Here is a 25673-nt window from a genome sequence, read left to right as displayed (position 1 = left end):
CTGCTAAGACATTTGTATCCGGTCCTACTGTATGCCGTTCATTTTAGTGTTTATTCGAAAATGTAAAATTATTACAAGCCAAGCTCTTATTACTATTCGGTATTACAAAAAGGAAAAGGGGAAAGAAAGTCGGGATCATTCTCGATTGTCAGCAGACGACTTTTTAAACATTAGAAGGGACGCAACTTAAAATCGGCGACATTCTCTCTCACCTGAGGAGAATGACAGTCACAGCTGCACAGGCAGACCAATCGCAGCAAAGTTTGACTGGAATTTGCATCGATTGGGATTCAGGTTTGATTGCATGTCGCAATCGATGACCAGGGCCAGTTTACACGTTTACCTGAGATATGCGGGGACATTTCGGAACAAGAGCGCGTAACGGATTTTATCGATAACAATCGCTTGATTGGACTGGGGTCTTGTAAACAACCCATGTCAAATTGATTATCATAGGTCATGGGTCAACTTGTGTTCAATAATAGGTGTTTATATCAGGAGTGAAAGGAAAATGGGAAGGGACGACAGGTAAGAAATATTTTAAATTTCATATTGTTTTTCAAAAATCCATTGACAGCTGTAAATAATTTACCGCGATGCGGTTTGATGATAACTCATCTCACATATTTGTACGCGCAAATGAATGAGGTAGAAGAGTTAAACAGTGTTAAAAGATTATCGACGCCCATTCACGTGGATTCTGACTAAACATCACTACATTTACTGCTTGCTTCAAGTCAGCTGACGCAGCGGTTCGTTAATGTCGTACAAACTGGTTTCTTTAGAAGCCTGCGTGTAGCAGGAAATTTTTTAAGATGTCGAACAAGTGTTAATGTACCAATTTAGCACCACTACGTAAATGGAAATAAGTTGAGATTGACAAGAACTTGATTGTACGTTATCCTACATTGTAAATTTGGGGACATAAGACCAAAAAAAAAAAAAAAAAAAAGAAACAATTTTTTAGCGTAACATTTCACCTATGTTCTTTATATTCCTGTTTTGGGGGTTGTATTATTGCACACAGTCATAATCATGAAGACAATTACATCTGAGTTTTTACGAGCGTGTACCTGCCCCACTCAGGCCCACCTGTCAAACACAACTCTCGTCCGTCGCGGGAATGACATTCCAGCTCATTGATTCTACCGGTGCCCAGGAGCTAAGTTTTCCCATCGCAGGAACAATGCTACCATATATAACGTTATTTCTTCTTACCGCGATGTGTTCAAAAGATTTCTCTTTCGATACATAGACCGAGATGACTGATACGTATGTGTCACAAAGTACGATTTTTTTTTAAAAACTTGTATCAGCCCAATGATGAAGCATCAGTTCTGTTACTTTGGTTACAAAGATCTTTTTTACAGTTTGAGTTTTGAATTGCAAAACATTTAGTACTTGTTAGAAAAAACAAACCAAAAAGCACTATAAACACAAAACGCCAAAAAAAGATGTTATTAAAATTCCTAAAAACTAATATTCGTAATCTTTGTTTTGTCAGTTAGAATTTCAGAGACATGGTTCATATTTATATCATGTTATTAATTACACAATGTCCGCTTAAATTCACCTACATATGAAGGATATCTTAAGTGTATATTGTGTAAAATGCCCAGAAGTCATAAACCTAGCATTAAACTGCATTGCATTAATTTGGAAACTGTAATCTAGAGTTTGAACAATTCAGAAGCCTGATTTTGTGCAAAACTAGAGGTCAGCAGCATTTTAAATTTTCAATTGTCTGTTTATTGAGCACCTCTGTATCGGGGATCAGAAAAAGAAATCTACTTGTACAAAAATTAATGTATATCGTAAAATTAATGAAGATTTAAAAGGTAGAAAGATTCCGGAGCTAAGATTCAAAGGACAGATGGAGCTATGATAATTCTGATCCCGGAATGCCGGTTGATCTTGAAACCTGCTTTGAATTAAGTCGTTTACAAGATTATTTTCGTTTGCCCACGGGTTACTTTAACCCTATTCTGATTATCTGCCATTTATCATATGTACATGTTGTAAAATCAAATAAAATATCCTTAATGAGTTGTTGATGCATGAAGTGTTAAGTACATACAAAGTGTTAAAAGGTTTTGGCTCGTCCGAAGAGTTCTTCACGCTTTTATCCTAACATCTTGTTTGTCACATGTTTGATTTATTTTTGAGTATATACATATATTCTAGATTCATTTTGACCATAAGAAAGGGCATATGTACATTATAGACTTCTAGCCAACTTAAAAATCAAATTCTTTATGTACTTATAAATATGGATGGTAAATATGGATGGTAAGCGCGGATCTGGAGTAGGGTCGGGGGTTCGCCTGGAAAGTTCAAACTTATTATATTCACATAGAAAAATGACCAAAATAGGTCTCGAACTCCTCCAGTCAAACAAAATTATTCCTCGGACCCCCCCCCCCCCCCAAAAAAAGAAATTTCTAGACCCAAGCATAGATGGATTGTCATAAAAAAAATCCATTGAAAACGAATTTTGTCGGGCATATTTTAAGTGAAACATTGTTTTTCTCTTTCGACAAGACTTGTAAGAGGAGTTAACGACTAAAGCATATTCAAAACATCTCTTTAAAATTTTCAAATCGCAGAATACATTTATTGTCAACAAAATGCGTTTGAAGATTTTTAATAAAGGTAAAGTCTGCACTTTTCCTTGTGAATTAATGCCTGATCAGTAAGTTACTGGGCGCTTTACCTAATTGCGATATGTGAAAAAAATATATAAATTACGTTTATTTTGAGGAGAAAAAAGTATGTCACAAAATGGAGGTATCCTAAAACTGGAGTATGTTAAAGTGATTTGTAAAAAATGAGCTGATAAGAAATTTGTTTTTCCGAGGAATAGGTCTGACATCAATCAAATATAGTACTTTTATTTTGTGAAAACGATCGAGCGATTAATTTGAATTCGAACTTTATACACTGTACCCAGTCTCTGTCAACATAGGGGGCCAGCGCACCTCCTTATGAAGTAACGTCAAGTAATGATCCCGCCACAGTATCTCAAACACTTCGCGCTGTGTCAATATTTACCGTGATAATGATGGAGAGGGCTTTTCTATAGTTCGTTAAACAGAATGAAATCATTGTAAGTTTTTTTTTATATATACAACTTTCCCATCATCTATTTCGTGTTTCTATCAAGTTTTGCATTAGTTCTTAGCTGTATTGACTATTGTACACGTACAATAATTAATTTAACCACCTTCCACATCGGTGTTTTTTTTAATCGTGTGGATTCTTCTAATTTCTGCATTCTTCAATCAGATGACGACTTGAATATAGCTTAATTTCAAATTTTAATACCACTGTGATGCTGTTCTGTATGTTGTCGATTTATTTAAAACTTTTTTAAATTTTTTTTTTAATCAGCAATCAATGCATTGGTGTTACATGATTATGTATCACATGTTACATCATATACATATACCCTTTGTATCAGCAGATCATTATTTTTTGTGTGAAGTCAAAAACCAGGCACGAAGCATCGTGGGGGGGGGGGGGGGCGGCTGGCCCCCCCATTTTTTTTCGTGCAGCAAAGATTTTTCTTTAATTTTCAAAAAAAAATTGAATTAACATCGAGTTGGCCCCCACTTTTATGGGAGCATGTAAATTGAATTGAAAATAAGGAAACAAACAGTGAAAATTAAGTTAAAGGTATACCCCCCCCCCCCCCGGATTAGGATTTTCACGGTTTTGGAAAGTAACTTTAACCTTTTTCTTTCATTGCTTGTTAAGATTTTTTGCATGAGTCTGGTCTCTTCACTTTCAAAAACGATGCGATGCGCCTGAAAACTAAATGTAAGAGACAAACAACATTAACGAAAACCTGATTAAAGTCAAAGCGACACTTTACAATAAATAATGTATGGATAACGATATTTATTTCAAATATCATCAGAATGAATTCGGTCATTTGTTAGGTACATATATAATTAGTGTGTGATCTTGCCAAAAGCCATTAATTTCCTATAATATCACTGAACGTTCTTTTATTGAAATCCTGGGTATATATCGATTGTTCAGAGTATACATTTAAGACCATTATCCAAGTGAGATGCAAGCATTCCTAATGCAAACTATCGATTTTTCGACTGGGAGTAAAATTCAAGTACGAGTTATTTACTCGCTGATAAAAATCATTTTCTGATTGAACAAGAATAAAAGCCAATAATATGCCTGTTGATTTTACTGATAATTTCTCTTCACCTCAAAGGCAAAACGGGGATTGAAGCTCTTTACAGGAAGCACAGATTACACACATCTGAAAACTTGTTTTACCTATATACATGATTGTTCAACACAAGATGTTGAGGCTGATGAGAATTTACATGTACACACAATGTAAAGTTGTTAAAAAGTATTCCAATGACTTACTTGACTGTAAATGTTTGTTGTTTGTAGTACAAATTGTGTGGAGGCCCACTCCCTTCTGAATGGGCTGTGTATGGAATGTTACGTCATCTTGCTGACCATTCTAGATGTGCTGTGTATCACAACAGAACTCATCATCAGGCTCGGGATAATCAAAGGTATAGATATGTAGACAGAATCAATGGTATAGATATGTAGACAGAATCAATGGTATAGATATGTAGACAGAATCAAATGTATTGATATGTAGACAGAATCAAAGGTGTATATATACCGGTATATACTAACTAGATATGTAGACAGAATCAAAGGTATAGATATGTAGACAGATATGTAGACAGAATCAAAGGTATATATATGTAGACAGAATCAAAGGTGTATATATATATATACTAGATATGTAGACAGAATCAAAGGTGTGTATATAGATATGTAGACAGAATCAAATATATAGATATGTAGACAAGATCAAAGGTATAGATATGCAGACAGAATCAAAAGTATATATACGCAGACAGAATCAAAGGTAAAGATATGTAGACAGAATCAAAGGTGTAGATTTGTAGACAGAATCAAAGGTATAGATATGTAGACAGAATCAAAGGTATAGATATGTAGCAATAATCAACGGTAGATATATGTACAAACAATTGAAATATATATAGAAATGCAATCAGAGGTGACTATACACACATAATCAAAGGTATAGATATGTAGACAGCATCAAAGAAAGGTATATGTACATACAATAGAAGGTAGATAGAGACATACAATCAGAGGTGGATATAGACACAGAATCAAAGGTATATACACATGTGGATAGATTCAAAGGTAGATATACGGAGAGATTCAAAGGTACATCCAAACATAGAATCAAGGGTATGTATATTGATATAATTAAGGGTATATATATTCTAAAAATCAAAGGTAGATATAGACATAGAATCAAAAGTATAGATAGACATATAATCTAAGGCAGATATATACTATGAATCAAAGATAGATGGATGTATATTCATAAAATCAAAGGAAGATATATATAATATACATGTAAATAGAATTAGTTTGATATCGAGACAGAATCCAAGGTATAGATATAAACATAGAATCCAAGGTAGATGGATACATAATATCAAAGGTAGACATAGAGTTAAAGGGACAAGTAAAGGTTAAAGGTTAAAGGTACAGTAAAACTCGTTTAGTAGAAACACGATTATAGCGAATTCTCGGATAAAGCGACATTTTAATTAAGTCCCCGGTAAATCCATTGGTCCCTAGGAGGTCGCTATAACCGAGTTTTACTGTTTAGATATATGCATAAAGCCAGCCCTCATTACAAAGTGAGTCAATCGGATAGAAAGTCACATTTATTATTTACAATGAATAAGAAGGGCTCCATTAAGAAAATCAATTATACAAAAATTTGAGCCGTGTAAAAGCCATTAAAGAGGATTCTATTTTGCTGAAAATCAGATTTTGAGAACTTGAAAGAAATTTCAATGGAAATAATGACACATTATAAAAAAAATACTTAACAAAGCACATCACGTTCTTTGATGCTAAGATTTTTTTGGAGGGGAGGGGGGGGGGGGGGGGGGGTTCGAACAAATAATGGAAAGGTTTTCGACACTGAGATAAATTTACGGGAATTATTGTGAAGTATTATGATCAAAGAGGATTCTATTGGATTTTGCACATATAACTTTTAAAACGGTTGATAGTGACTTGAATTGGACTTCGCACATATAACAATACTTAAAATAAAACATTATTTTGACCTAAATAAATACAGCTAACTCTTAACATATTTTTATTCTCCAGTAAATCAACTTTAATTTTAAAACATTGTAATTTTAATCATCAGTCTCTGGATTAAAACAAATTTTTCACCGTTAGAATGCACATATTTTATTACACGACCAAGAACCAATCTTGTATTATTCAAAGATGTGCAGGGAAAAATGAATATTCCAAGATAAAGTAAATGTCGCACGGTACTTGCCGTACCTGATACTTTCAACATTTATTGAAACTGACAATAATTATAACAGGTGCTTCCTGAAAATAGATATTCGAATTTTTGATATGCGAATTTTATCGAACATCATTCAGTGATGACGAATATCTCTTTATTGATTCATCCAATGGCATTTATGAATACGATTTTGACATCATTGCATCTGTTGATGTACGATGTAGTATCTCTTAAAAAGAAAATATTCTAAATTTCTCAATAAATTACTTGTTTTTACTCTGCAATGTTTGTATATAACGAAAAGTCCACTGTTTTAGACCCAAATGCAGATCCCACTGAGAGTCCAGCATTGGCGACCACCTCCACCCTGAACCTCACTAACGTGACGTACAAGCCTGACCCCGGGGGCAGCTGCCAGCAGTGTTCCGTGGAGAGTTCTGTGGAGATAGCGCACTGTGTAGCCCACTATACCAGTGTCACCATCTCGTGTGTGTTCACTATAGAAGTAGGTGTCGAAAATTTGTGGCATAATGAAAAAAAAAAGAATTTAAAAATGGGATAAAGTAAAATAAAAAAACCCCACATAACATATAAACAAATGATGATAAATGACTGATCAAAAATGATAATTCATAATTAACCAATTCCTTCTTTGCATTAATTTTTTATATTAATAAAAATGACTTGAATGTAAAGAAGATAAAACTTAATTGATTAAAACCCTGTCCGATTTTGACACACAGGTGGTATCACGAGTTGTAGCTGGTTGTCCAGGGTGCTGGAAAGATTTTCTAAATGTAAGTCAAAATATTTAAGTGTCAAAGACTTCCACAAGTAAATATTGTAAAAAAAAAATACTAACAAAGCTGAACAAACACAAAATTTAATGTTAAGTGCATAGTTTGATTTTGTTCATAAAATGCAAGTTAGACCTACCGTGTAAGTATTTCCTAAAGTTGTAAGTCATTCAGTGTGGTTATAAAGTACCACATGTAGCAATGGATTTCGATATCAATTTTATAAAAAAAAAAAAAGATAGTGGATTTCTGTAGAGATCATGTAAACTTTTCTACATGTCCGCGTACGTAGAATTTTACCTGTTAAATTCTCTAAATATCGTGCAAATTTAAAGCTAATAACGACTTTGAAATATCGATATGGTATGTTTATTCTCGATAATACAAGTTCTATCACTTCAATAATTGATTGCGGGAAAAATTCACTCACTTAGAAAGCTAACTTCTGCTTTATGTAAGTTCTCTGTTATAATTATAAAATATATAACGTATTTTCATTGCATTTCATGGCCATAACAGCATCTATTATTACATGTATTTTATCATTATCGTCGTCTTAATCATCATCATCATCATCATCATCATCATCATCATCAAGCGGTTTCTGTCAATTGTTTTGAGTCAATGTGAGAGTTTTATGTCCAAAACTGTTCAAGCTGTTAGAAACTGTTTCCAATCTGGGAGCGAGCGGGGATGACTTTTCAGTTCTTAGCTGCACAAACATGCTGTGCTCAACCAGCTATTGGAACTGTATGGAAAGTGTCCCCATGCGTAAGTTCCTGGCAATTAATGGTGGTGTCACACTGGGCGAGGCCTAGCCGTCAGACGGTGTTTATTACCAGTCATACACAATCACTGACCATAAAATAATAATACAATATCACTACACAGATCATATGGACGTTTATAGTTTCTTTGAACCCAAGGACTGCACTGATCTGCGTATTGGACTAGTAAACCAGTGCACAGAATCGCCCTGGCTTGATTACAAACACTAAGACTATCTATAGATTGTGTCATTTGCTCGAGCAACCGTCTGGTATTTGTAGAATAACAGTTCATATGTATTGCACATTCGTTTGCAATTTTTGAAAAATATATATGAAGAGTATATGCCAATAGTCTAATGTCTAATAAATACAAAATTTACAACATGTCAACTGTTGTAAATTTTGTATTTACACCAACCCAGTAAATTCAAAATTTACAACATGACACTACTACGTATTAAAGAAGTCAAAATGTATATTACTAGTATTCCGTTTTTAAAGACGTTTAGTATAAAAAAAATAGCCACTTTGCAATCAAAATGAAACGAGACATCAGTTTTGTTATTCCTAATTTTGAAGAAACCAAATTACATAGTTAGGACTGTCGTTTGCAGGTGTTTGATGGCCTGGTGGTGCTGATGGTCTGCGCTATGGAGCTCCTGTTCACCATCTTCTGGGACGAGGTCCTTTGTTATGATGAGGCGGTGGAGGCAGCCACCTACTTAATCGTCCTACGTTTTTGTCGAATTCCAAGAGCCTGTAGTGGTAAGATATCTTAGATTTCTAACATTGTTAATTTATATGAAGCTATTTTTATTTCATTTAGTTGATACTTAGTACGTGGTTGTTAATTGAATTTACTGTAGTTCGTAAACGAAGATATGCCGAGCGGCTGGAGAACGAGATGCATTATCTGAGGAAAGCGAAATCCAAATCAGAGGAACATTCCAGAGAACTGACGACAAAACTGAAAAGACAGCAGGTGAGACTTACCGCCATAAAACAGCAGGCTTTATTTGATACATGTATATAAGGAAATTTTGATAGACAAATGAACCTTTTTTGTTTTTCAGAGAGAGTTATTTGAATTGCAAAACCGGCTTTCATCAATATCCATGAGTTTCTCCAATGAAAATATTTCATCTCAATCCATTAGCGATCAGAGTAAGTTTGGTTTATTTTGGAATACTAAGTATCCTAAAAGAAATGGTTGTCTATTTTTCTAGACAAAGTCGCACGATTCGAATTCTAATCTTGATTTTCATTTGATTTTTCATCGTAGACACATATGACCACCACCTATAAGAAAGTCTAATGTCGAAACTCTTACTAACTACTTAAACATATGTCCATTTTTAAGGTACTCCCCAGATAAGCAATGGAACCTTACCAAACGGATTTCATACCACTCATCTTGATGAGGTGGACTCCATGACGTCATCAAATACCATTCCCAAACAAGCGGATATTATTACAGAAACCAAAGAAAACGATTCAAAGGAATTAGCCTCAAGGCAAAGTAGTGTGCAATATAGTTCTCTTCTCAGTGAAATAAACTCAAAGCGAGAGCAAATTCACAATAAAAGTCTCAAACAAAAATCAGGGAGCTCTCGCAATACTTCTCCGAAAAAAGAAGCAGAACACCCGGAAGTGATCTACTCGAACGCGCACGAAACCACCTATATGAACACTACAGGGATGTATGACGGGGGCGGGGGGAGTCCAATCGACAGTAAAGCAGCCGACATTGTGTTCCAGCTGGACAAAATCATTCGTGACAATCAGTCCAATGGTGTCGCAACCGCATTTAGAGATTCTGCACAGTCCGCCCATTCTGTAGAGACGGACGACGACGAAGCGCAGTTAATTAGAAGTAAGCTATATGTATTAGTCATCATTGGCCATTCACAGAATAAACTGACGATATATGTACATTTGTTTGTCACTACATATCAGTGCATTTTTCCAAAATAATTTCAATAGCGACCATATGCAAAAATAATTTTTCCCTTTTTTCACAGGAAGCTACGGAAAGTCCAATAACCACGTCCGGGCCTCTTTTGCCGGGAGGGAGAACAAAGCTTTCAGCATTGGGGAGAAGACCCGGGCCTCGTTCACCGCCCGCGATAGTCGGGCTCATTTTTCAACCCGACAGGATTTCAATGAAGAAGTCAGAATGAGAAATCTGGAGGTCATGGCCGAATACGAAGGGACGAGAACATATCGCAGTGCTGTAAGGATTCTGTAATATCTTGCTTGATGAAATTGATTTCTTGCTGATATTAAGCACATTTTGGCTATTGATGTTTGAGGGGTCTTTATCGTAGCCGCACCGGGCACTAGGCCTATCACTTTTCATCGAATTGACGCCCCCCCCCCCCAAAAAAAAAAAGAAAGATAAATAATTAAAACAATGAATCAAAATTATTTTTACTTGAATATGATTTTACAAATCGCTGTTTGTTTTTCTAACACAGTAAATTACTTTAATAAGCAGTTTATGTCTCTTTATTTGCGTCATCTGATTTTTTTTCAGGAGGGCATTCCACTGACTGACCTTTAGATGTTTTATCCAATCAGAATGCATCTTTAACCTGCTGGACCAGGGACCAACAAAGCGCGAATCTTATTCATAAACAACCTCATTCAAAACTAAATACAATTGTTTCTTTAAATCGTAAGATTTGATCTGAATAGAAATTTTAACCATATATTAGCATATTTTCGCAGAGCACCAAATGATTCTTTTTTTCATGATAAAGAAAAAAAAATCTCATGGATACCCAAGATTGCTATGTAATAAAATTCATGTATGTATCAAACAAGCCCTAAATACACCCATCTTATAACTTACCGTGGCTTGTCTTTGTTGATCAATCTTTCGTTCATATGTCTAATTACCGGCATTTTCTTACCATACATCATATGATAATTAAAAGTGAAAGTATGGTCCAATGTTATATATATATATATTTCTCTGTGATAATATTTTTCGTTACAACTTGTATGTATTTCCATTTGTTGGAGAGAGAGCTGTGACCACGGATAATTAGCAAAGCTGGAATGCAGGTCGTTTAGCGGTGCTCTATAATTAGATTTACATGTAATATTAATTTTCAAGTTACTGTGATTTTACATTGAATAGCAATACATCTTTTGTTTTGGTCCATTTTTTTTCATTATATTCTTCCATTGAAACATGTTATCCTTCCAAGTTGTACCCATTGATGTGTTTCATTATATATATGAATTAGTATGAATTGATGTTATAACCTACGTGATGACCCCACCTTCTATAGACGGTTCCACTCAGGACCCATACGGCTGGAGTTCAGTATATAGATGTCTAATTCTATATGTGCTTTCATATTTTTGTATTGTTGTATATTGTAGAGACTATTAAAACTTATTGAATATCATCATTTTTATGGTTAGTTACATTTGTTATAGCAAAATATTTTGTTTCCGATTTGTCACAATAAAAAATGTTATGTAATTAATTGTCTGGTGGTTTGTTTTTTGCTATTTTTAAAAAAGATCCTAATTGCAAACTTCAGGTGCATATGTTTCTACATTATTGCAAGACTGAACCTGAAGGCTTGTAGTGGTGTCTGGGGGACGTAACAATAAGCCCTCCATTGTAGAAAACGTCACGCATGAAGCATGATCCTAGTATCAATCCACATCTTTATGTAGGATCAATACGAAATGTTTGAAATATTGGTTTTCGCTTTAAATTTTTCATAAAACTTTTATGCCTCATTACTTATAAAGGATATATTAAGTTTAACCTTAAACTGCCAGAAACTTATTAGAAGGGATCACCAATTACACCAGATGGGATAACTTTGGTGGTCTTGCATAGACATCGTTGACATCGGCGTTGGCTATCTATCTACTGGAATTCCAGTCATTACCGGTTTAGGGGGATATGCAGCAATCTTGTACATTGGAGGATCGTAATGTAAATATTTCATGAAATGGTTTGTTTCTGTCCAAAACTGACAGGTTGTTAGAAGATAAACAAGAGGCCTACAGGCCTTGACGGTCACCTGAGTATCATTACTCTTTGATTGACATGTCGGAGTCTCATTTTTGCATTTTAAGCTTCATATTGAAGGCTAAACCCTAATCTAATCTACCCTGACTATCCCACTTTTATTATTTGATGTTTAGGTTTTATTTTCATTGAAAAATACATGTGTATAAAGGCCATTTTTTATTACCCGTACCCTCTACAGACTGAGACAAATAAAAACATCTCGTGCCGACTGATGGTTTCTGATTAGGGTACCCTATTTTGAGAAAAAGTTTTCTTCCCTCACCAAATGGTTGTACAGTAGACATTAATGACCTCCTTTTCTTTTTTTCAGATTTTTAAATGCTGCATTTAAGTCTGTAGCTGCGCAGTTCTAAGCGATTAAAAATGCATTGTTCTCTTCTTGTATGCGTAATTTGCATACAAAACAACATTTAAAACTTCATATTGTTGGGTTTTTTTTATCTTTTGACAACAGTTTTGGTCAGAAAAAAGCCAGTTCAAAATTTTTTTTACATTCCGATCCTCAAATGTACAAGATGGCCGCACATCCTCCTTAACTAGAATACTCTTATCTATCACAGAGTAGGTACAACATAAATACATCTCTAATCGCAAATCATAAATACACTATGAAAGCTTAAAGCTAGAAAGCATTACTTGTAATTTTTTAATATAAAATAATTTAATTTTTTAAATTTAAAATAATTTCGCAATTATCTTCTAACGATGTGAAACTTACTGTCAGATTTAAATTAAATCTTAAAGAAGGAATTCAAAACATTTCATTTAATTCATTTATTTTCTTCATTCAAAGCAGCCACCTTTTGTGTACATTAATATCAACATACTTGTAAATTGATCACCGACAATTGCTCAGCAATGATAAATTTTTTAAGGATTATGATCCAAACTGCTACAATATGCACACACAATAATTAAAAATATTAGTAAATGCATAGGAATGATCACATTAGATGTTCGTGGATTGGATTGTTGTAAACTTGTAAATGAATCGTGTTTGTGCTTCAGTGTGTACCATCTTGGAAAGTACACAGTGAACAGTAAAGAAATACAAATTCCCCCCCCCCCCCCATCCCAAATGTGTAGTCCTGACAACAAACAAAGTATAAAATTTTGATGAAGATAAAGGATGATGCTACCTAGCAACAAGAACCTGAGGTTAAAAGAGACAAAGAGAATTCTAGTAAAACACAATTACATGTACTCGTATAACAAACATGCTTATAACTAATGAGTTTACGCTTAGAGCGAACTCAGTTTCATTCATTTTGTCCAAAATTGCAAATGATATAAACCTGATCAGATACAAATTAGTGTATGACAAATCAAATTCCTTTGTCCCTGACACTTCACTTTAACTGTGTTTTTTAGGATGTACAATGTTTTTGAACAATTACAAATACATGTTCATGGAAATCCGAGAGAAAATACATTGGTCCTCACACTCACATCTTTGTATATACACTCAATGTTTTCGAACTTTCATAAGGAGATCTTAAAGTAAATTGAGATATATATTCAACACACACATAGGTACCTGATATTTTTGTACATAAAAAAAATCGACAACCAAAAACATTTACAGATTGTGCATAGCATTTCAACAAAAGTGAACCACAAAAATGAACTACGCATCCTTCGTTTGTTCTGTTTGAAAGTCAATGAAATACAAGTGTACATTAATACTTGACATGGTAAACAATACACATACAACAACTTAATGTCATACAACTCATGAGATCTTAGCAACATTCCAAAGATTTCAGCTGTCTTTGGTTTCAAAATCATCAATGCTTACAGATAACTTCCAATTAAAAAAAATTCACATTCTAACAAATGTATGTACTTAAAAAACCTTCTTATTGTAGAGACAGGTAACAGCTGTAAATTGGTAAATGCTTTGTAATTGCTATCACCTAATACATGTACTTCAAGCTAAAATCCCACTATATGGTAACCCAACAACACATGCTTACTGATTCACATGAACTATGGAACTAAATTTACTTCTCTATCATAATAAGTCTAATATGTTTAAAGTCTTCAAGGCATCTTCTATGGCTCTCAATTTCAATCATTCATCAGTTGATCACTATCATTTAAAGATTGCTAAATTTTAAGCAAAAAATTAACAAGAGTTTGGTCCTAATACCTTGGGATATACAGTTCACTTCAACTACTTATAAATATTCAAGAGGTTACTTCCATTTAATCAAACCAATTCAATCCAGGTGTCAAACCTTGACTAACAATATGGATGGGAAATCAACACAATTGGATTGGTCTAAGTTTGGATGACCACCCCCCCCCCCCCCCAAAAAAAAAATTATTGAACTTCCAACATGTAATAGCACCTTTGAATGCATCATTAATTTCTTTTTAAAAATCCTTTTTAAATAATCCCTCATTTTACTTTCACCATAAATTATACAAGCAGCACTACATCCCTTAATTTTTAGTTGTGTCTACACAATAAGAACATCAGCTGTTGACATTGGACACAAATTCTGAGAACATTAATCCTGTGGCTGATATAGAGTCTCCCAGGCCCACAGTCTTCAGGGGCTGTTTGCATACTAACACTGGACTTAGAGCAAAATGGAACCCTTCCTTTTTCCAGGTTATTATAGGTTTACTTTCATTCAGGGATCTCTCTTTGTCGCCACTGAACAGTTTGAATTTCTCGGGAAATTTGAGTGTCACTAGATCCGGATCTGGAGACTCCACATCACAGGCCTGGATCCCTGCAACTCTTGTTCCAGCTCCCACTGCAGATGGATTGTTGCCCCAGGCCGAGGGGTGGATACCAATTATATGGTAAGTTAAACAATGGAAATGAACCCTTGTTAACTTGTAAGAGGGGTTCTCTTTTGAATGACCATAAGTTCTTAAAACCCATAAGATAATATCACTGATTTTATGAATTTCTGGCTGGCCTTGAATGGTGTCAAAATATTCACTATGTGGGCCTTTCGCAGCATGGGACAAAAAAGTAAGTTCTTGTTCATTTAAACCAAGGGAAGAAACTTTTGAAACAATCTGAAAAAGAAAAATACAGACATGCATTCAATTCAACACAGGAGAATTCTTTTACTGAGCAGACACCTTTCTAACATGGTATTGGCACACTATACACAAATGTTGATATCTACTTGTATCATGTGTAATATAATGGGGTAAATTTCTAATCCTGAAAAAAAATTAAAACGAATACTTGTGACCTAAAAGTCTAAGACCATTTTTCGTCAAGTACAAGTTTTGTCACTGCTAACTTGTGACCTTTTATTGCAAGGGAGAGAACAAGCTGATACTGCTATATGTACATGGCAAAAAATTGGTTCCTGACCAGTAACCTTAAATTATCATGGGTACAACAACAAATTTTCTGTATTTTGGTAGTATCTTTAAAGCCACAGCTATTGGTTACTATTTATACCTACAACCTGTAGAACAGGTATTCATAACAAGCACGCATTTCACTTATTAGAAGGCTCTTTATGCCTTATATACATTATTTCCTCTCATCCCACCCAAGTTTTGTGGCAAGTATACAAAACACCAGGACTGTACATAAAAATTGATGTTTTACTTGTACATGTGTACTTGAATAATTAATGTGTATTTTTTAAGCATTGAATGCTTATATATTTTCGGATGTCGCCAGTCCTATAACACATCAGGCTGTGCAGACAAATTGAATATTACTCGTTAGTGCGGTATGATTATTTGTCTGCATGGCCTGTTGTGTAATAGGACCTACGACATCCAAAAATAAGCATTCAATGTTTATATTTATATTCATATTGATGTTTATTTGTATGAAATATTTGTGCATCGACGCTTTAAAGCCATTATATATGCTTAGTCAGCGAAATGAAAGATAGATGAAATTGCCATATTAACATATTAACTAATTTTAGTTTAAAGAAATAACTAACCCAAGATAAAACACCAGTCAACTTACATTGTCAGCAATCTCTTTGACAAACTTCTTATTAACCATGCTTGCCAGCTCTAGATGCACAGGAATAGCATTTGGGACTTTGGCCAGTTCAGCTTGAATCAATGAAAGCTTCTGACTGAAAAACTCTGATGGCTGTCCCTCTAACAGATGAAGCCCTGAGAGTATGATCAGGTCTGGGTGGTAGTTTTGGATGTACTGGAAGAAGGCCTCTATCAGTGTTGCCTTGGAGTTTGATTCATCGTAGCTTGTAATGAATCGGGTGGCCACTGGAGCCCTGTGGGAGCCCCACACTTCCTCTACCTGGTATTCCATGATAAGGTGAACCTCATCATTCTCTATGTGGCTGATCTTTGGAACAGTTATGGAGGATGGGAGCAGTTCTTGTAGCTTTGGTCCTACTGGGCCAACTAAATGGAGCTGTTAAACATAATGCATCAAATATACCGTAAAATAGTATCAAAAAGCAATCCAATACAGCTCTACACAGCAATCTAATCACAACCTTCAATTCCTTAAATTTCCAATGAAAATGTTAGCAAATTTAACAGACATCTCTAAAAAAAAAACCCCAACAGATATTTAATGTATTGTTTTGCTGATAAACATTGAAAAATTATGTTAAAATTTCATGAATTATATTATAATTGAATTAACATCAATATCTACATGTATATCATGAATGGTTGCACATTAAACTTTAAAAATGAGTAACATTTCACAATAATAATTCAAAATTTGCAGTCACCATGTAATCTTCATTATTGTGTGCATGTTAAACTGTTCTTGCAATTCATTTTAATTTTATTTTTTAAATAAATTGCTTAATACATCTAATTTTAAAAATCTACATACTTCTACTTTGGGGAACACTTGAGCAATTTTATTTCCAATTAACGCTGCATTGCCACCTATGTAAAACTGAAATGAAAAAAAAAATCACATAAAGAAATATATATTAAAATTATTATTTGGAAACTTGTACACTGATATTAAATTTCAGCAGGCTATTTCCATTAGCATACTTTGGGGTTAGATAATTTTTCTGCCTCTGACACAATTTTTCTGAACAGTTTATCATCCATGAATGCTCTTTCTGCTGCAGAACCCTTCCTGAAGAAATGAGAGAAGGTCTCCTGCAGATGGTCCAGTGTATAGAGTTGATCATGGTTGAAATCATTGCCAGGAGTGATGTTTAACTTTAAAAGTAACTCGACACCAGGTACAATGAGATCTACATTGGAGTTTATCCTGAAATAAAGAGAAATCAAAGACTTTATCGAATGACTTTACAAGTCTGTTTGGATGTCGTTTTTTTTTTATATATGTAGATAGAAGTGAATAAATCTATGCAAACATGCCACATGTGATATACAACTGTGTAAGGAATATCATAGAAAAGATTCGTGGTAAGACTTCCCCACTGCGAAAGTGATTGCGGCTAACTGAAGAGGTGTGCTCTACAGTATATTTGGAGTACTTAGATACTTTGCGTTTTTACTGGGTTTTTTTTTTAATACTATACAATGGATTTTTATTACAGTAGCAAGTGCCTGCAATACATGCACAGAAATAGTTATACTGATGCTATCGTGCGTAGCTTCATAAGTCCATGTGACTGTTTTGAATCAGTTGGATGTGCAAAAATGTTAACACGTGTAATTGTGTATACATGTGTGACAATATACGTGTCACCTTACCCTACGAGTAACTTCCTGAACTGTTTCTTTGGCAAAACAATACTTTCTGACCAAGATGCTATGATTTCTTGTTCAATTTCGTTGTCATTTATCAGCTGCTTTTTGTAAAGAACATAACCAATAACAATAGAGATTATAAGAACAAATAAAGATTTAACAATCATGGTTATTCGTTTTTCCGAGTGCCGTGGAACTCATCACGGGAAGTAATGGGGCAAGAAAATAGTTCTATATGATAAAGAACATTTCGGATAGAATTGACTTGAAATGAATACTCTTAAATAAATTCAATATTTTACAGCTAAATATTATATTACACAGAAGGCTTTCAACACATTATTTTCTTCGATAACTAAACACCAAATCATTGCGCGCATGCATAGGTAGCAAGGGACAGTTTCGAATAAAGTACCCGGTCAATATTTTTGTAAAATTGAGAGTTGCTGTATTTGAAGGCTTTTGAGTGTTGCTAAAATTCATGAAATGATTATTTAATGATTATCATTAGTTAGAGGGGTGTCTGTTGTTGAAATAGATATGCGATATGTAGGCCCCTTATGTTAGGTGACAATCGCAACTTCTCGGGCCTTTCCGGCGAGCTCGGAAAAACACCTCGAATGTATTAACATCACCGGATGTTAGAATTTTATACAAAATGGAGTCGCTTCCCATTAAAATAAGTATCGGCTAGACAGTCTTGTATGTCGCTTCTGTTGTTATATTTTAGTGTATATAGTTTACTTTAATGAAGTATAGCTCACATCTCAACAGATCGTAAAATGTGTTACATTTATATTAAGTTTTATAAAAAGGGGGGTTGTCATGGACGCCTAGGTAATACATTCGAGGTGTTTTTCCGAGCTTGCCGGAAAGGCCCGAGAAGTTGCGATTGGTTAGGTGCATGAGAATCAGAAGTAAAATGCGAAACCTGCGGCTATGACTGTTGTGCTGACTTTACACAGTGAAATTGCAGTTACAGACGGGAGGTAAAATAACACGAAAAGTAGTAGTGGATGGGACATTGTAAACTTTAGGCCAAAAAAAATTAATCATTAGTTTCTCGGGCCAAAATTTTGAAATTTTGATGAGGCAGGCAGGTTTTCTTTTTTTTTTTTTTGTAAAGGACAAAATTTACAGTGACGGTAACCCATATTTTATGATTTATTCATCAAGCTGATACATTGGCTAAGTTTAAATATTTCTTTTAATTTGTTCTTTTTAGTTTAAACTGTCTCTGTTTCCTTTTCAAAGGTTAAGTTTTTGCAGATGAACAAACAATGGCAAATGGTGTGTGACCCTGCTTCATTTTGCAGCCCATCTTTCCCCTCCACAGTAATTACACTAGTCTGAACTGAAATAGGGGACTTCTAATGGCATTTCACTAGCTGAATTTGCCATATAAAAATTTATCAAATAAAGCATTCTTATTAATCTTCATTGCCTTGAGTACAGAAATCAAGGAAAAGTAAATAAGTCATCAAAAAAATTTCAAACAATAGAATTGTCCTTTGTTCCTGCTACTAGGCAATATCACAGAGGCTTCAATTTCTGAAGATAACAGAAATTTCAGTGGTAGTGTTAACAGGGACCAACATGGGCAGATTTAGTTTATGGAGACTTCACTTCTGAAATTTTCCCTCACAGAAAGATAGGGAGAAGTTTGAGAAATTAGGTGGACTTCCATTCTTTGACAATGGCATAATACTAAAGATAATATTTGTATACACAGATTCAACCTTAATTTAAATTGGATTAGAAGCAAGTCAATTAAATATAAAAATAACTCCTAAAAAATTAAAATCTTATCCAATTTTTTAAATTTAATTTATTAGGTGTATTCATACATTTTGTAGATGAAATGTTTCGAAATTGTGTTGGCTAAATGACAAATAAAACCAGTCTATGTGTTTCAGTGTATTTTGGAGGTATTTAATTAGTCCAACCCTTTGACCCAATTACAACCGTCATATAGTTGGATCTGTTTAACTTTAAAGACAACTGTAGACAAACGGTTTTATGATTATTTTAGCATTAACTTGGCAAAGTTGTTAACTATAATCACAAGTTACCAACCAATTATAATATCAGCATCTAAAGTTATAAACATCGGTTGTAATTTTCAGTGCACAAGTAGCTAGGCACCTATGTGGTTGCATCAACCTTATTTATAGCCTAACCTCTAAAAATAAGACAGTCGCTAGTTATTAATCACAAAAGGGGTTAACTAAGGCTATGAAAATGTCTTTTGAATTAGATAATTATCATTTTATTGCATTAGGGGTTAACTTTCACGATCGTGAAATCAGAATACAGGGCAACTTTTACCTCACTTTCTGAGGAAATTCTGGCGAAGTTACCGACCACAAAGCGAGTACCTATATTTACATAAACTTGTGTTTAGCTCAGGAAGCCCCATAGGTTTGTCACTGGGTAGATGTGTCAGATAAAATAACGTTTTCACTGACACTGAGTGACAGAGACAAGCGTTTATTCTGAGCGTTTGTTGGGTCATACTAAAACACGCCTGCCGACGCCTGCCGGGGAAAACACGCCTGCCGAGAGAAAACCACACGCCTGCCGTTTACCTGATGGATTATTTTAATATTTTCTTTGATATTTTATTTAACTTAACTAAATTAAGTATCATAATAACAAAAAGTTGACTTTATATTGATTATTTAGCACAAAATTAGCAAAAATGTTCAATGTTGGTAAAGATAGATAACTCTTACGTAGAATTCATACGCCTGCCGAGGAAATCTAGACGCCTGCCGTTTATTTGATGGATTATTTTACTTTTTTCTTTGATATTTTATTTCTTTTTACTAAATAGATGATAATAGAAATCAAAAGTTGATTTTATATTAATTAATTAACACAAAATAAGTAAAAATCGGGTAAGCTGGTAGCTCTTACGAAGAAATCATACGCCTGCCAAGAAAATGTATACGCCTGCCGTTTATGTGATGGATTATTTTAATTATTTCTTTGATATTTTAGTTTACTTAGCTTAATAAACGATAATAGAAATAAAAACTTGACTTTAAATTCATCAATTAACACAAAATTAGTGAAAATCGGGATAGTAGATAACTCTTACGCAGAATGCATACGCCCGCCGAGAAGAGAACACGCCTGCCGCTTACCCGGTGGATGATTTTAATTTTTTTATTTATATTTTATGTTTTCTAACTTGATAAATGATCAGATTAATTAAAAATTTACCACATTTTTTAATTAACACAACATGAGAAAAAACTATGGGTAAATATAGGCGGAATCCATACGCCTACCGTTTACCTGAAGATGATTTGATATTTTTCTTACGTTAGTATTTTATTTTACTGTACTAAATAGCAAGCATAGATAAAAAGGAAAAAAATTGCAAATGGCTTAAAAATAAAGGGAGACCTCTTATGTAGAAATCTTACGACTGTCGATTTAATATGCACGCTTGCCATTTAATTTATGTCATTTTTATTTGTATAAAATAATTTATGAATATAATTATATAGACTTAACATTTTGCCTTATAATTATGTTCATAACTTTACTTATTGCTGCTATTGATTCATCATATTATATGAAGTCGGGTGATACGAGTATGATATAATATGTATGTCATCCCTTTTAACTTTGACAAAGTTTTGTTTTCTATCAGAATTTAATATTTTGATTATTACGCCTGTCACTGAAGCTTTTTATGATAGAAATACAGGGTAAGATTTATCAACACGTCTATAGATACGAAACGCCCAAGGAATATACATGTGTACGCTTTTACGCTTGTCGATACCTATATTATTGCCTGATATGATTTTTTCATTATTTTTTTTCTTCAGTCAACTGTGTACATGATCATAGAATAAGAATTAAATAAAACTGTCTGTGTTGTAAAGAGGGATACTATTAATCAATATCACAACTTTTCGCCTAACGCAAAAATTGATAATCTGGTATTTTCAAACAATATTTCATATTTCATTTAACTTTACCAAGTAGACGAATAAAGACACAACAATTAGATTTCAATGATATTAAAACGTAACACGAAACGTGTGCATCAAGTATATTTTTTTTCAGGGGGGGGGGGGGGGGGGGTAGTATTTAGGTTTGTCCCGAGGGGGGGGGGGGTTGTCGAGGCAAATTTTTGGTGATTCTACTAGTATGTAAAAAAAAATTATTTTCCAAGGGAGGTGGGGACTCCATCACCCCCACTTCCGTAAGAAATTTGAGTTTTACCGAGGGGGGGGGGGGGGGGTAACCCTACCCACCTCCCCCCGAGTAGATCAACTCATAAAAAGAATGAGTGAAAATCATTTACAAGGCCAAAGAAAAATTCTTAGATATTTTTCGTATGAAACGAAGTAAAACTTTTCTATTATAATTACTTCAATTAATAAACTAAAAAATACATTTGAATGCAGCTTTTAAAAGTAAAACGAATGCATGTACTCGTACTTGAACGTCGTTTTACTTGATGGCTTGTCAGTTCAAAACTGTATGAACTATGATCGATTTTTTTTTTTAAAGAAATAGAGCAGAAAATACATTGTAGTTGTTATTTTAATCTGTGTTTTTAGCGATACTGCTTACGTTTATGTATTTTTTTTTTTTATTTCCCACATGTTTACTGATGGAATGAACACTGGATGATGAAGGGGAGTACTTTTTGTCGATAAAAAAAATCATTAGGTTTTTTTTTTTCATATAAGAAATACATGTAAATTACAGTATGTTGTAAGACATTCTTTAAAGAAGCAATTTTAAAAGCATTTCTTTGAGATAATTACAGTAATTATATTATAGATGGGAAAGATTGCCTTTAAATAGGAAATACATGTAAATTACAGTATGTTGTAAGACATTCTTTAAAGAAGCAATTTTAAAAGCATTTCTTTGAGATAATTACAGTAATTATATTATAGATGGGAAAGATTGCCTTTAAATAGGAATTTCAAGTTTTAAAAAAAAATCATATGTCCCAGAGAAGGGGGAGGGGGTTTCGGACCCCCCCCCCCTGGATCCGCCAATGAGTTATACTAACATTGTTAGCAAGAACATTGATATTGAAATATCCCAATCTACAACAGCTTACTGATCACAAGGGTCGATCTATAATAGTGTTCCACGATCTTATGGTCTATAGACCAATCCTGTTTTAAAGTTTTTCTAAATACTGGATAAAAAATCGTGTTATAAAATTGTAAACCAACAGAAATGGTGATACCAGTGGTTACATGGGCGTCGGAACCAGGGGGGGGGGGGGGGGGTGAGCCCCCCCCCCCCCCACACTTTTTTTGCTAAGTTAGACCTAACCAATGGGCACATAGCATCATAGAGGGTTCAGCCCCCCCCCCCCACTTTTTCTCGCAAGAAAGATAATTTTTGCGAAATTTACAATGAAAAGATGGAAACATTGAAATATTGAGATGTTGGAGTCACAGGTATAATAGCCCCTCCCCCCCCCCCCCCCAACAGATTAGGAATTTCAAGATTTGTGGGGGGGATTTTGGTAGGTAAAAATATTTTTTTTTAACTATAGTCTCTCCCCCCCCCCCCCACCCTATGGATTAGGATTTTCATGATTTAGGGAATTGGGGATTAGGTTTTTGGTTTTTTTTTCCTTGTCAAGATTTCAGAGGATTAGTTTAGCCCCCCCCCCCCCCCCCCACTTTCAATTTGCTTCCGACGCCACTGCTATATACGGAAACCTTTATGAGAAAAGAGAGTGCTTTAGAAACGTGGCGTGTTCATACGTGTATATATAGTTGTTTGCGTGTTAAAGCAAGAAATTAAGCTGTTTTCTTGCATCTCTATCACTCTCCCTCTATCTTTGTCTCCTCTCCTTCTTTCACTTCCTCTCTCTCTCTCCTCTCTCCGTCTTTTCCATCCACTGCCCTCTTTCTTTCTCTCTTCATAAACGGAAACAATTCAAATATCAAGAGAAAAAATACTAATAAATGTAGTTGCACCTGCGTTAAACTGTTCTAGTACATGTATTTTTCAATAAAAAAAATTCAATAAAATATGGAGAAAACTGCAGCGAGTCGGTAAGCGTAAGACATTCACATTCCAAATGTTCGACATCTGAACGTGATGGTTTTTTTCGGTTTTAAATTATTTCATGAGTAAAAATTTCTGAGTCAAAAATGAACGCAATATTCTATGCAGATCGGTTGTCTTTGAACTTAATGAACGTAAACTATCTTCCCGACAATTTTTATATTAATCAACCATACTGACTATAATTAATCGTAGGTCGTGGAGGTTTTGATAAAAAAAAAAGATTAATGCATGCATTCGTTATTATTGATTCTTCAATGTATATAATCATACGATACGGCTTACAATATCATTCACTTCACTATCCCTCAAACAGTTTCACTCACAGTTTTGTTAATGAAAAAACGGGACCACAATCTGAACATGCACATACAGATTAATGTATTTTTATCTCATTTTATTACAAATCATGTACTAATAACAAAATAATTTACTCATTATGTTCTTTGCTATATATTTTGGGCGAATCGGGGTTGGGGCTACATGTCCAAAGATAACTAGTGATCGTTGCTCTACTGATACACGTGTATACATACACGTGTTAGTTTCTTGTGTATTCTGTGTGAATTGAACGGTTTTTTGTCTCTTAAGAAACAATAGACCTTACCTACCTGTATATTGGAAGACGACCGTGAAGCACACACCTTGTACACAAGCCACCTCTCTCTCTCTCTCTCTCTCTCTCTCTCTCTCTCTCTCTCTCTCTCTCTCTCTCTCTCTCTCGTGTGTTTTAGGTGACTGAGAAAAATAGTTATGAACGAGTCGATCTACCTAAGTATGTCTTAAGATACTATGTATAGCCTTTGAACTTGCACCTAATTATTAACCCAAAAGTATTATTAAAACCTTGCAGTCCACTTTAATTATTCCAACTGATAGAGCAAGGTCGCCATATCATGGTTTCTGACTCTTATATTTGTATTTTTTATGTATCTATATGAAATTGAAGAATACTACCATTTTATCCTTATATATGTATATATCATGTACAAGCACTTAATAAAAAAAAACTATTTCTGATTAATAAGCCATCAGTTTTTAATTGGTCAGACTTACGTCTCTTCATAAAACGTGTATAGTCCATTCATAGCCGTAAACATTGAAACATTTGTGTTACTATATATCTTCGAGAAGCTTATAAAATATACAGAAAAACAAGACTTATTTTGTAGGGGAAAATATCATTCATTATTATTTACGAGACAGTCCAGGCTTATAACCAAGAATATTGACATAATTTGAATCACTTTACAACGTTAATCATTAAACCAGGGTTCTTTTTTTTTCTCCATTAAAAACTGAGACCATAAATCGTAAAGTTTTAACCCGGTCACATTTTCATCAGCTTGGAAAAATTAAACGAACTTAATATTGAATGATAACCTCAAAATAAAGCATATACTGAACATGTAGCTGTAATAATTATACCGGTATATTGATTGTGTTGAATATTGAATCAACCTAAAGAGTTCTACTTTGATTTGGTAATTGCATGCTCTATAAGTCTGCTTTTTTCTTCTACGAACAGAATAAGTCATCACTGGAAGGTTAAGCGTGTATTGGGTTTCAAAAGTCTATAGTGGGGTATGATTGAGTCTATGTTAGATTTTCTTGTTAGAAAAAGCCAGTTTTTTTTTTAAAATATTCAAACTGATACCCCCTACCCCTCTTTCCTTGAATGGAATAATTATCCGCTACACTGATATCATGCAAAGTAAAATTTTGCTACAGGCTTATGAATGTCCTGTGTAATATTTGATTTTGAAAACGCAGCGAAACAGAATCAGAATCTAGAGATTTAGATATAGTTTGGTGAACTAGGCAGTGAAAGTCTTGAGATGAAAAAGTTTTTCAAGATGTAAACAGTTACGAACATTGTACAAAACTAATTGTGTACGAAAATGTAAATGCACTTTGCTTAAAAAGTCTAACATTTACCCATATACATT

At 34.2% G+C, this 25673-nt stretch overlaps 3 protein-coding genes across 4 annotated transcripts in view; 1 reads left to right on the top strand and 2 right to left on the bottom strand.

Moving 5' to 3' along the window:
• The window catches only part of LOC128176129 (FAU ubiquitin-like and ribosomal protein S30), a 116872-nt gene that overhangs the window by 66789 nt on the left and 24410 nt on the right, over window positions 1-25673 (bottom strand). The window lies entirely within an intron of this gene.
• Window positions 98-11430, top strand: LOC128176122 (uncharacterized). 2 transcript variants are annotated; one of them, XM_052842198.1, is made up of 10 exons: window positions 98-528; window positions 4423-4550; window positions 6685-6872; window positions 7111-7164; window positions 8549-8699; window positions 8801-8916; window positions 9008-9098; window positions 9295-9807; window positions 9956-10167; window positions 10471-11430. In XM_052842198.1, exons 1-10 carry the CDS (start codon window positions 512-514, stop codon window positions 10495-10497), a joined length of 1497 nt encoding a protein of 498 aa, XP_052698158.1. In that variant the 5' UTR covers window positions 98-511; the 3' UTR covers window positions 10498-11430. The 2 variants fall into 2 exon arrangements, with proteins under 2 accessions (XP_052698158.1, XP_052698159.1); XM_052842199.1 differs by lacking the exon at window positions 98-528 and adding an exon at window positions 2858-3106.
• On the bottom strand, window positions 13176-17856 carry LOC128176124 (ADP-dependent glucokinase-like). The gene is made up of 5 exons (XM_052842201.1): window positions 17659-17856; window positions 16984-17209; window positions 16814-16879; window positions 15962-16378; window positions 13176-15036 (listed from the first exon to the last, which is right to left on the bottom strand). Exons 1-5 carry the CDS (start codon window positions 17820-17822, stop codon window positions 14479-14481), a joined length of 1431 nt encoding a protein of 476 aa, XP_052698161.1. The 5' UTR covers window positions 17823-17856; the 3' UTR covers window positions 13176-14478.

Source organism: Crassostrea angulata, chromosome 3 (genome assembly GCF_025612915.1).
Source record: "Crassostrea angulata isolate pt1a10 chromosome 3, ASM2561291v2, whole genome shotgun sequence".
NCBI lineage: Eukaryota > Metazoa > Mollusca > Bivalvia > Ostreida > Ostreidae > Magallana > Magallana angulata.
The sequence above is the reverse complement of the archived record's forward strand: the minus strand, read 5'-3'. Positions and strand labels throughout refer to the sequence as shown.

What these genes read in the sequence shown, in the direction of transcription:
- LOC128176122 (XM_052842198.1), top strand. An exon ending in CGTGTGTGTTCACTATAGAA is followed by an intron (nt 6,873 to 7,110) that starts GTAGGTGTCGAA and finishes TTTGACACACAG; the next exon opens with GTGGTATCACGAGTTGTAGC. An exon ending in AATTCCAAGAGCCTGTAGTG is followed by an intron (nt 8,700 to 8,800) that starts GTAAGATATCTT and finishes AATTTACTGTAG; the next exon opens with TTCGTAAACGAAGATATGCC.
- LOC128176124 (XM_052842201.1), bottom strand. Translation starts at nt 17,822, where the DNA reads ATGATTGTTAAATCTTTATTTGTTCTTATAATCTCTATTGTTATTGGT. An exon ending in AAGTGTTCCCCAAAGTAGAA is followed by an intron (nt 16,379 to 16,813) that starts GTATGTAGATTT and finishes TATGTTTAACAG; the next exon opens with CTCCATTTAGTTGGCCCAGT. An exon ending in TCAAAGAGATTGCTGACAAT is followed by an intron (nt 15,037 to 15,961) that starts GTAAGTTGACTG and finishes TTTCTTTTTCAG; the next exon opens with ATTGTTTCAAAAGTTTCTTC.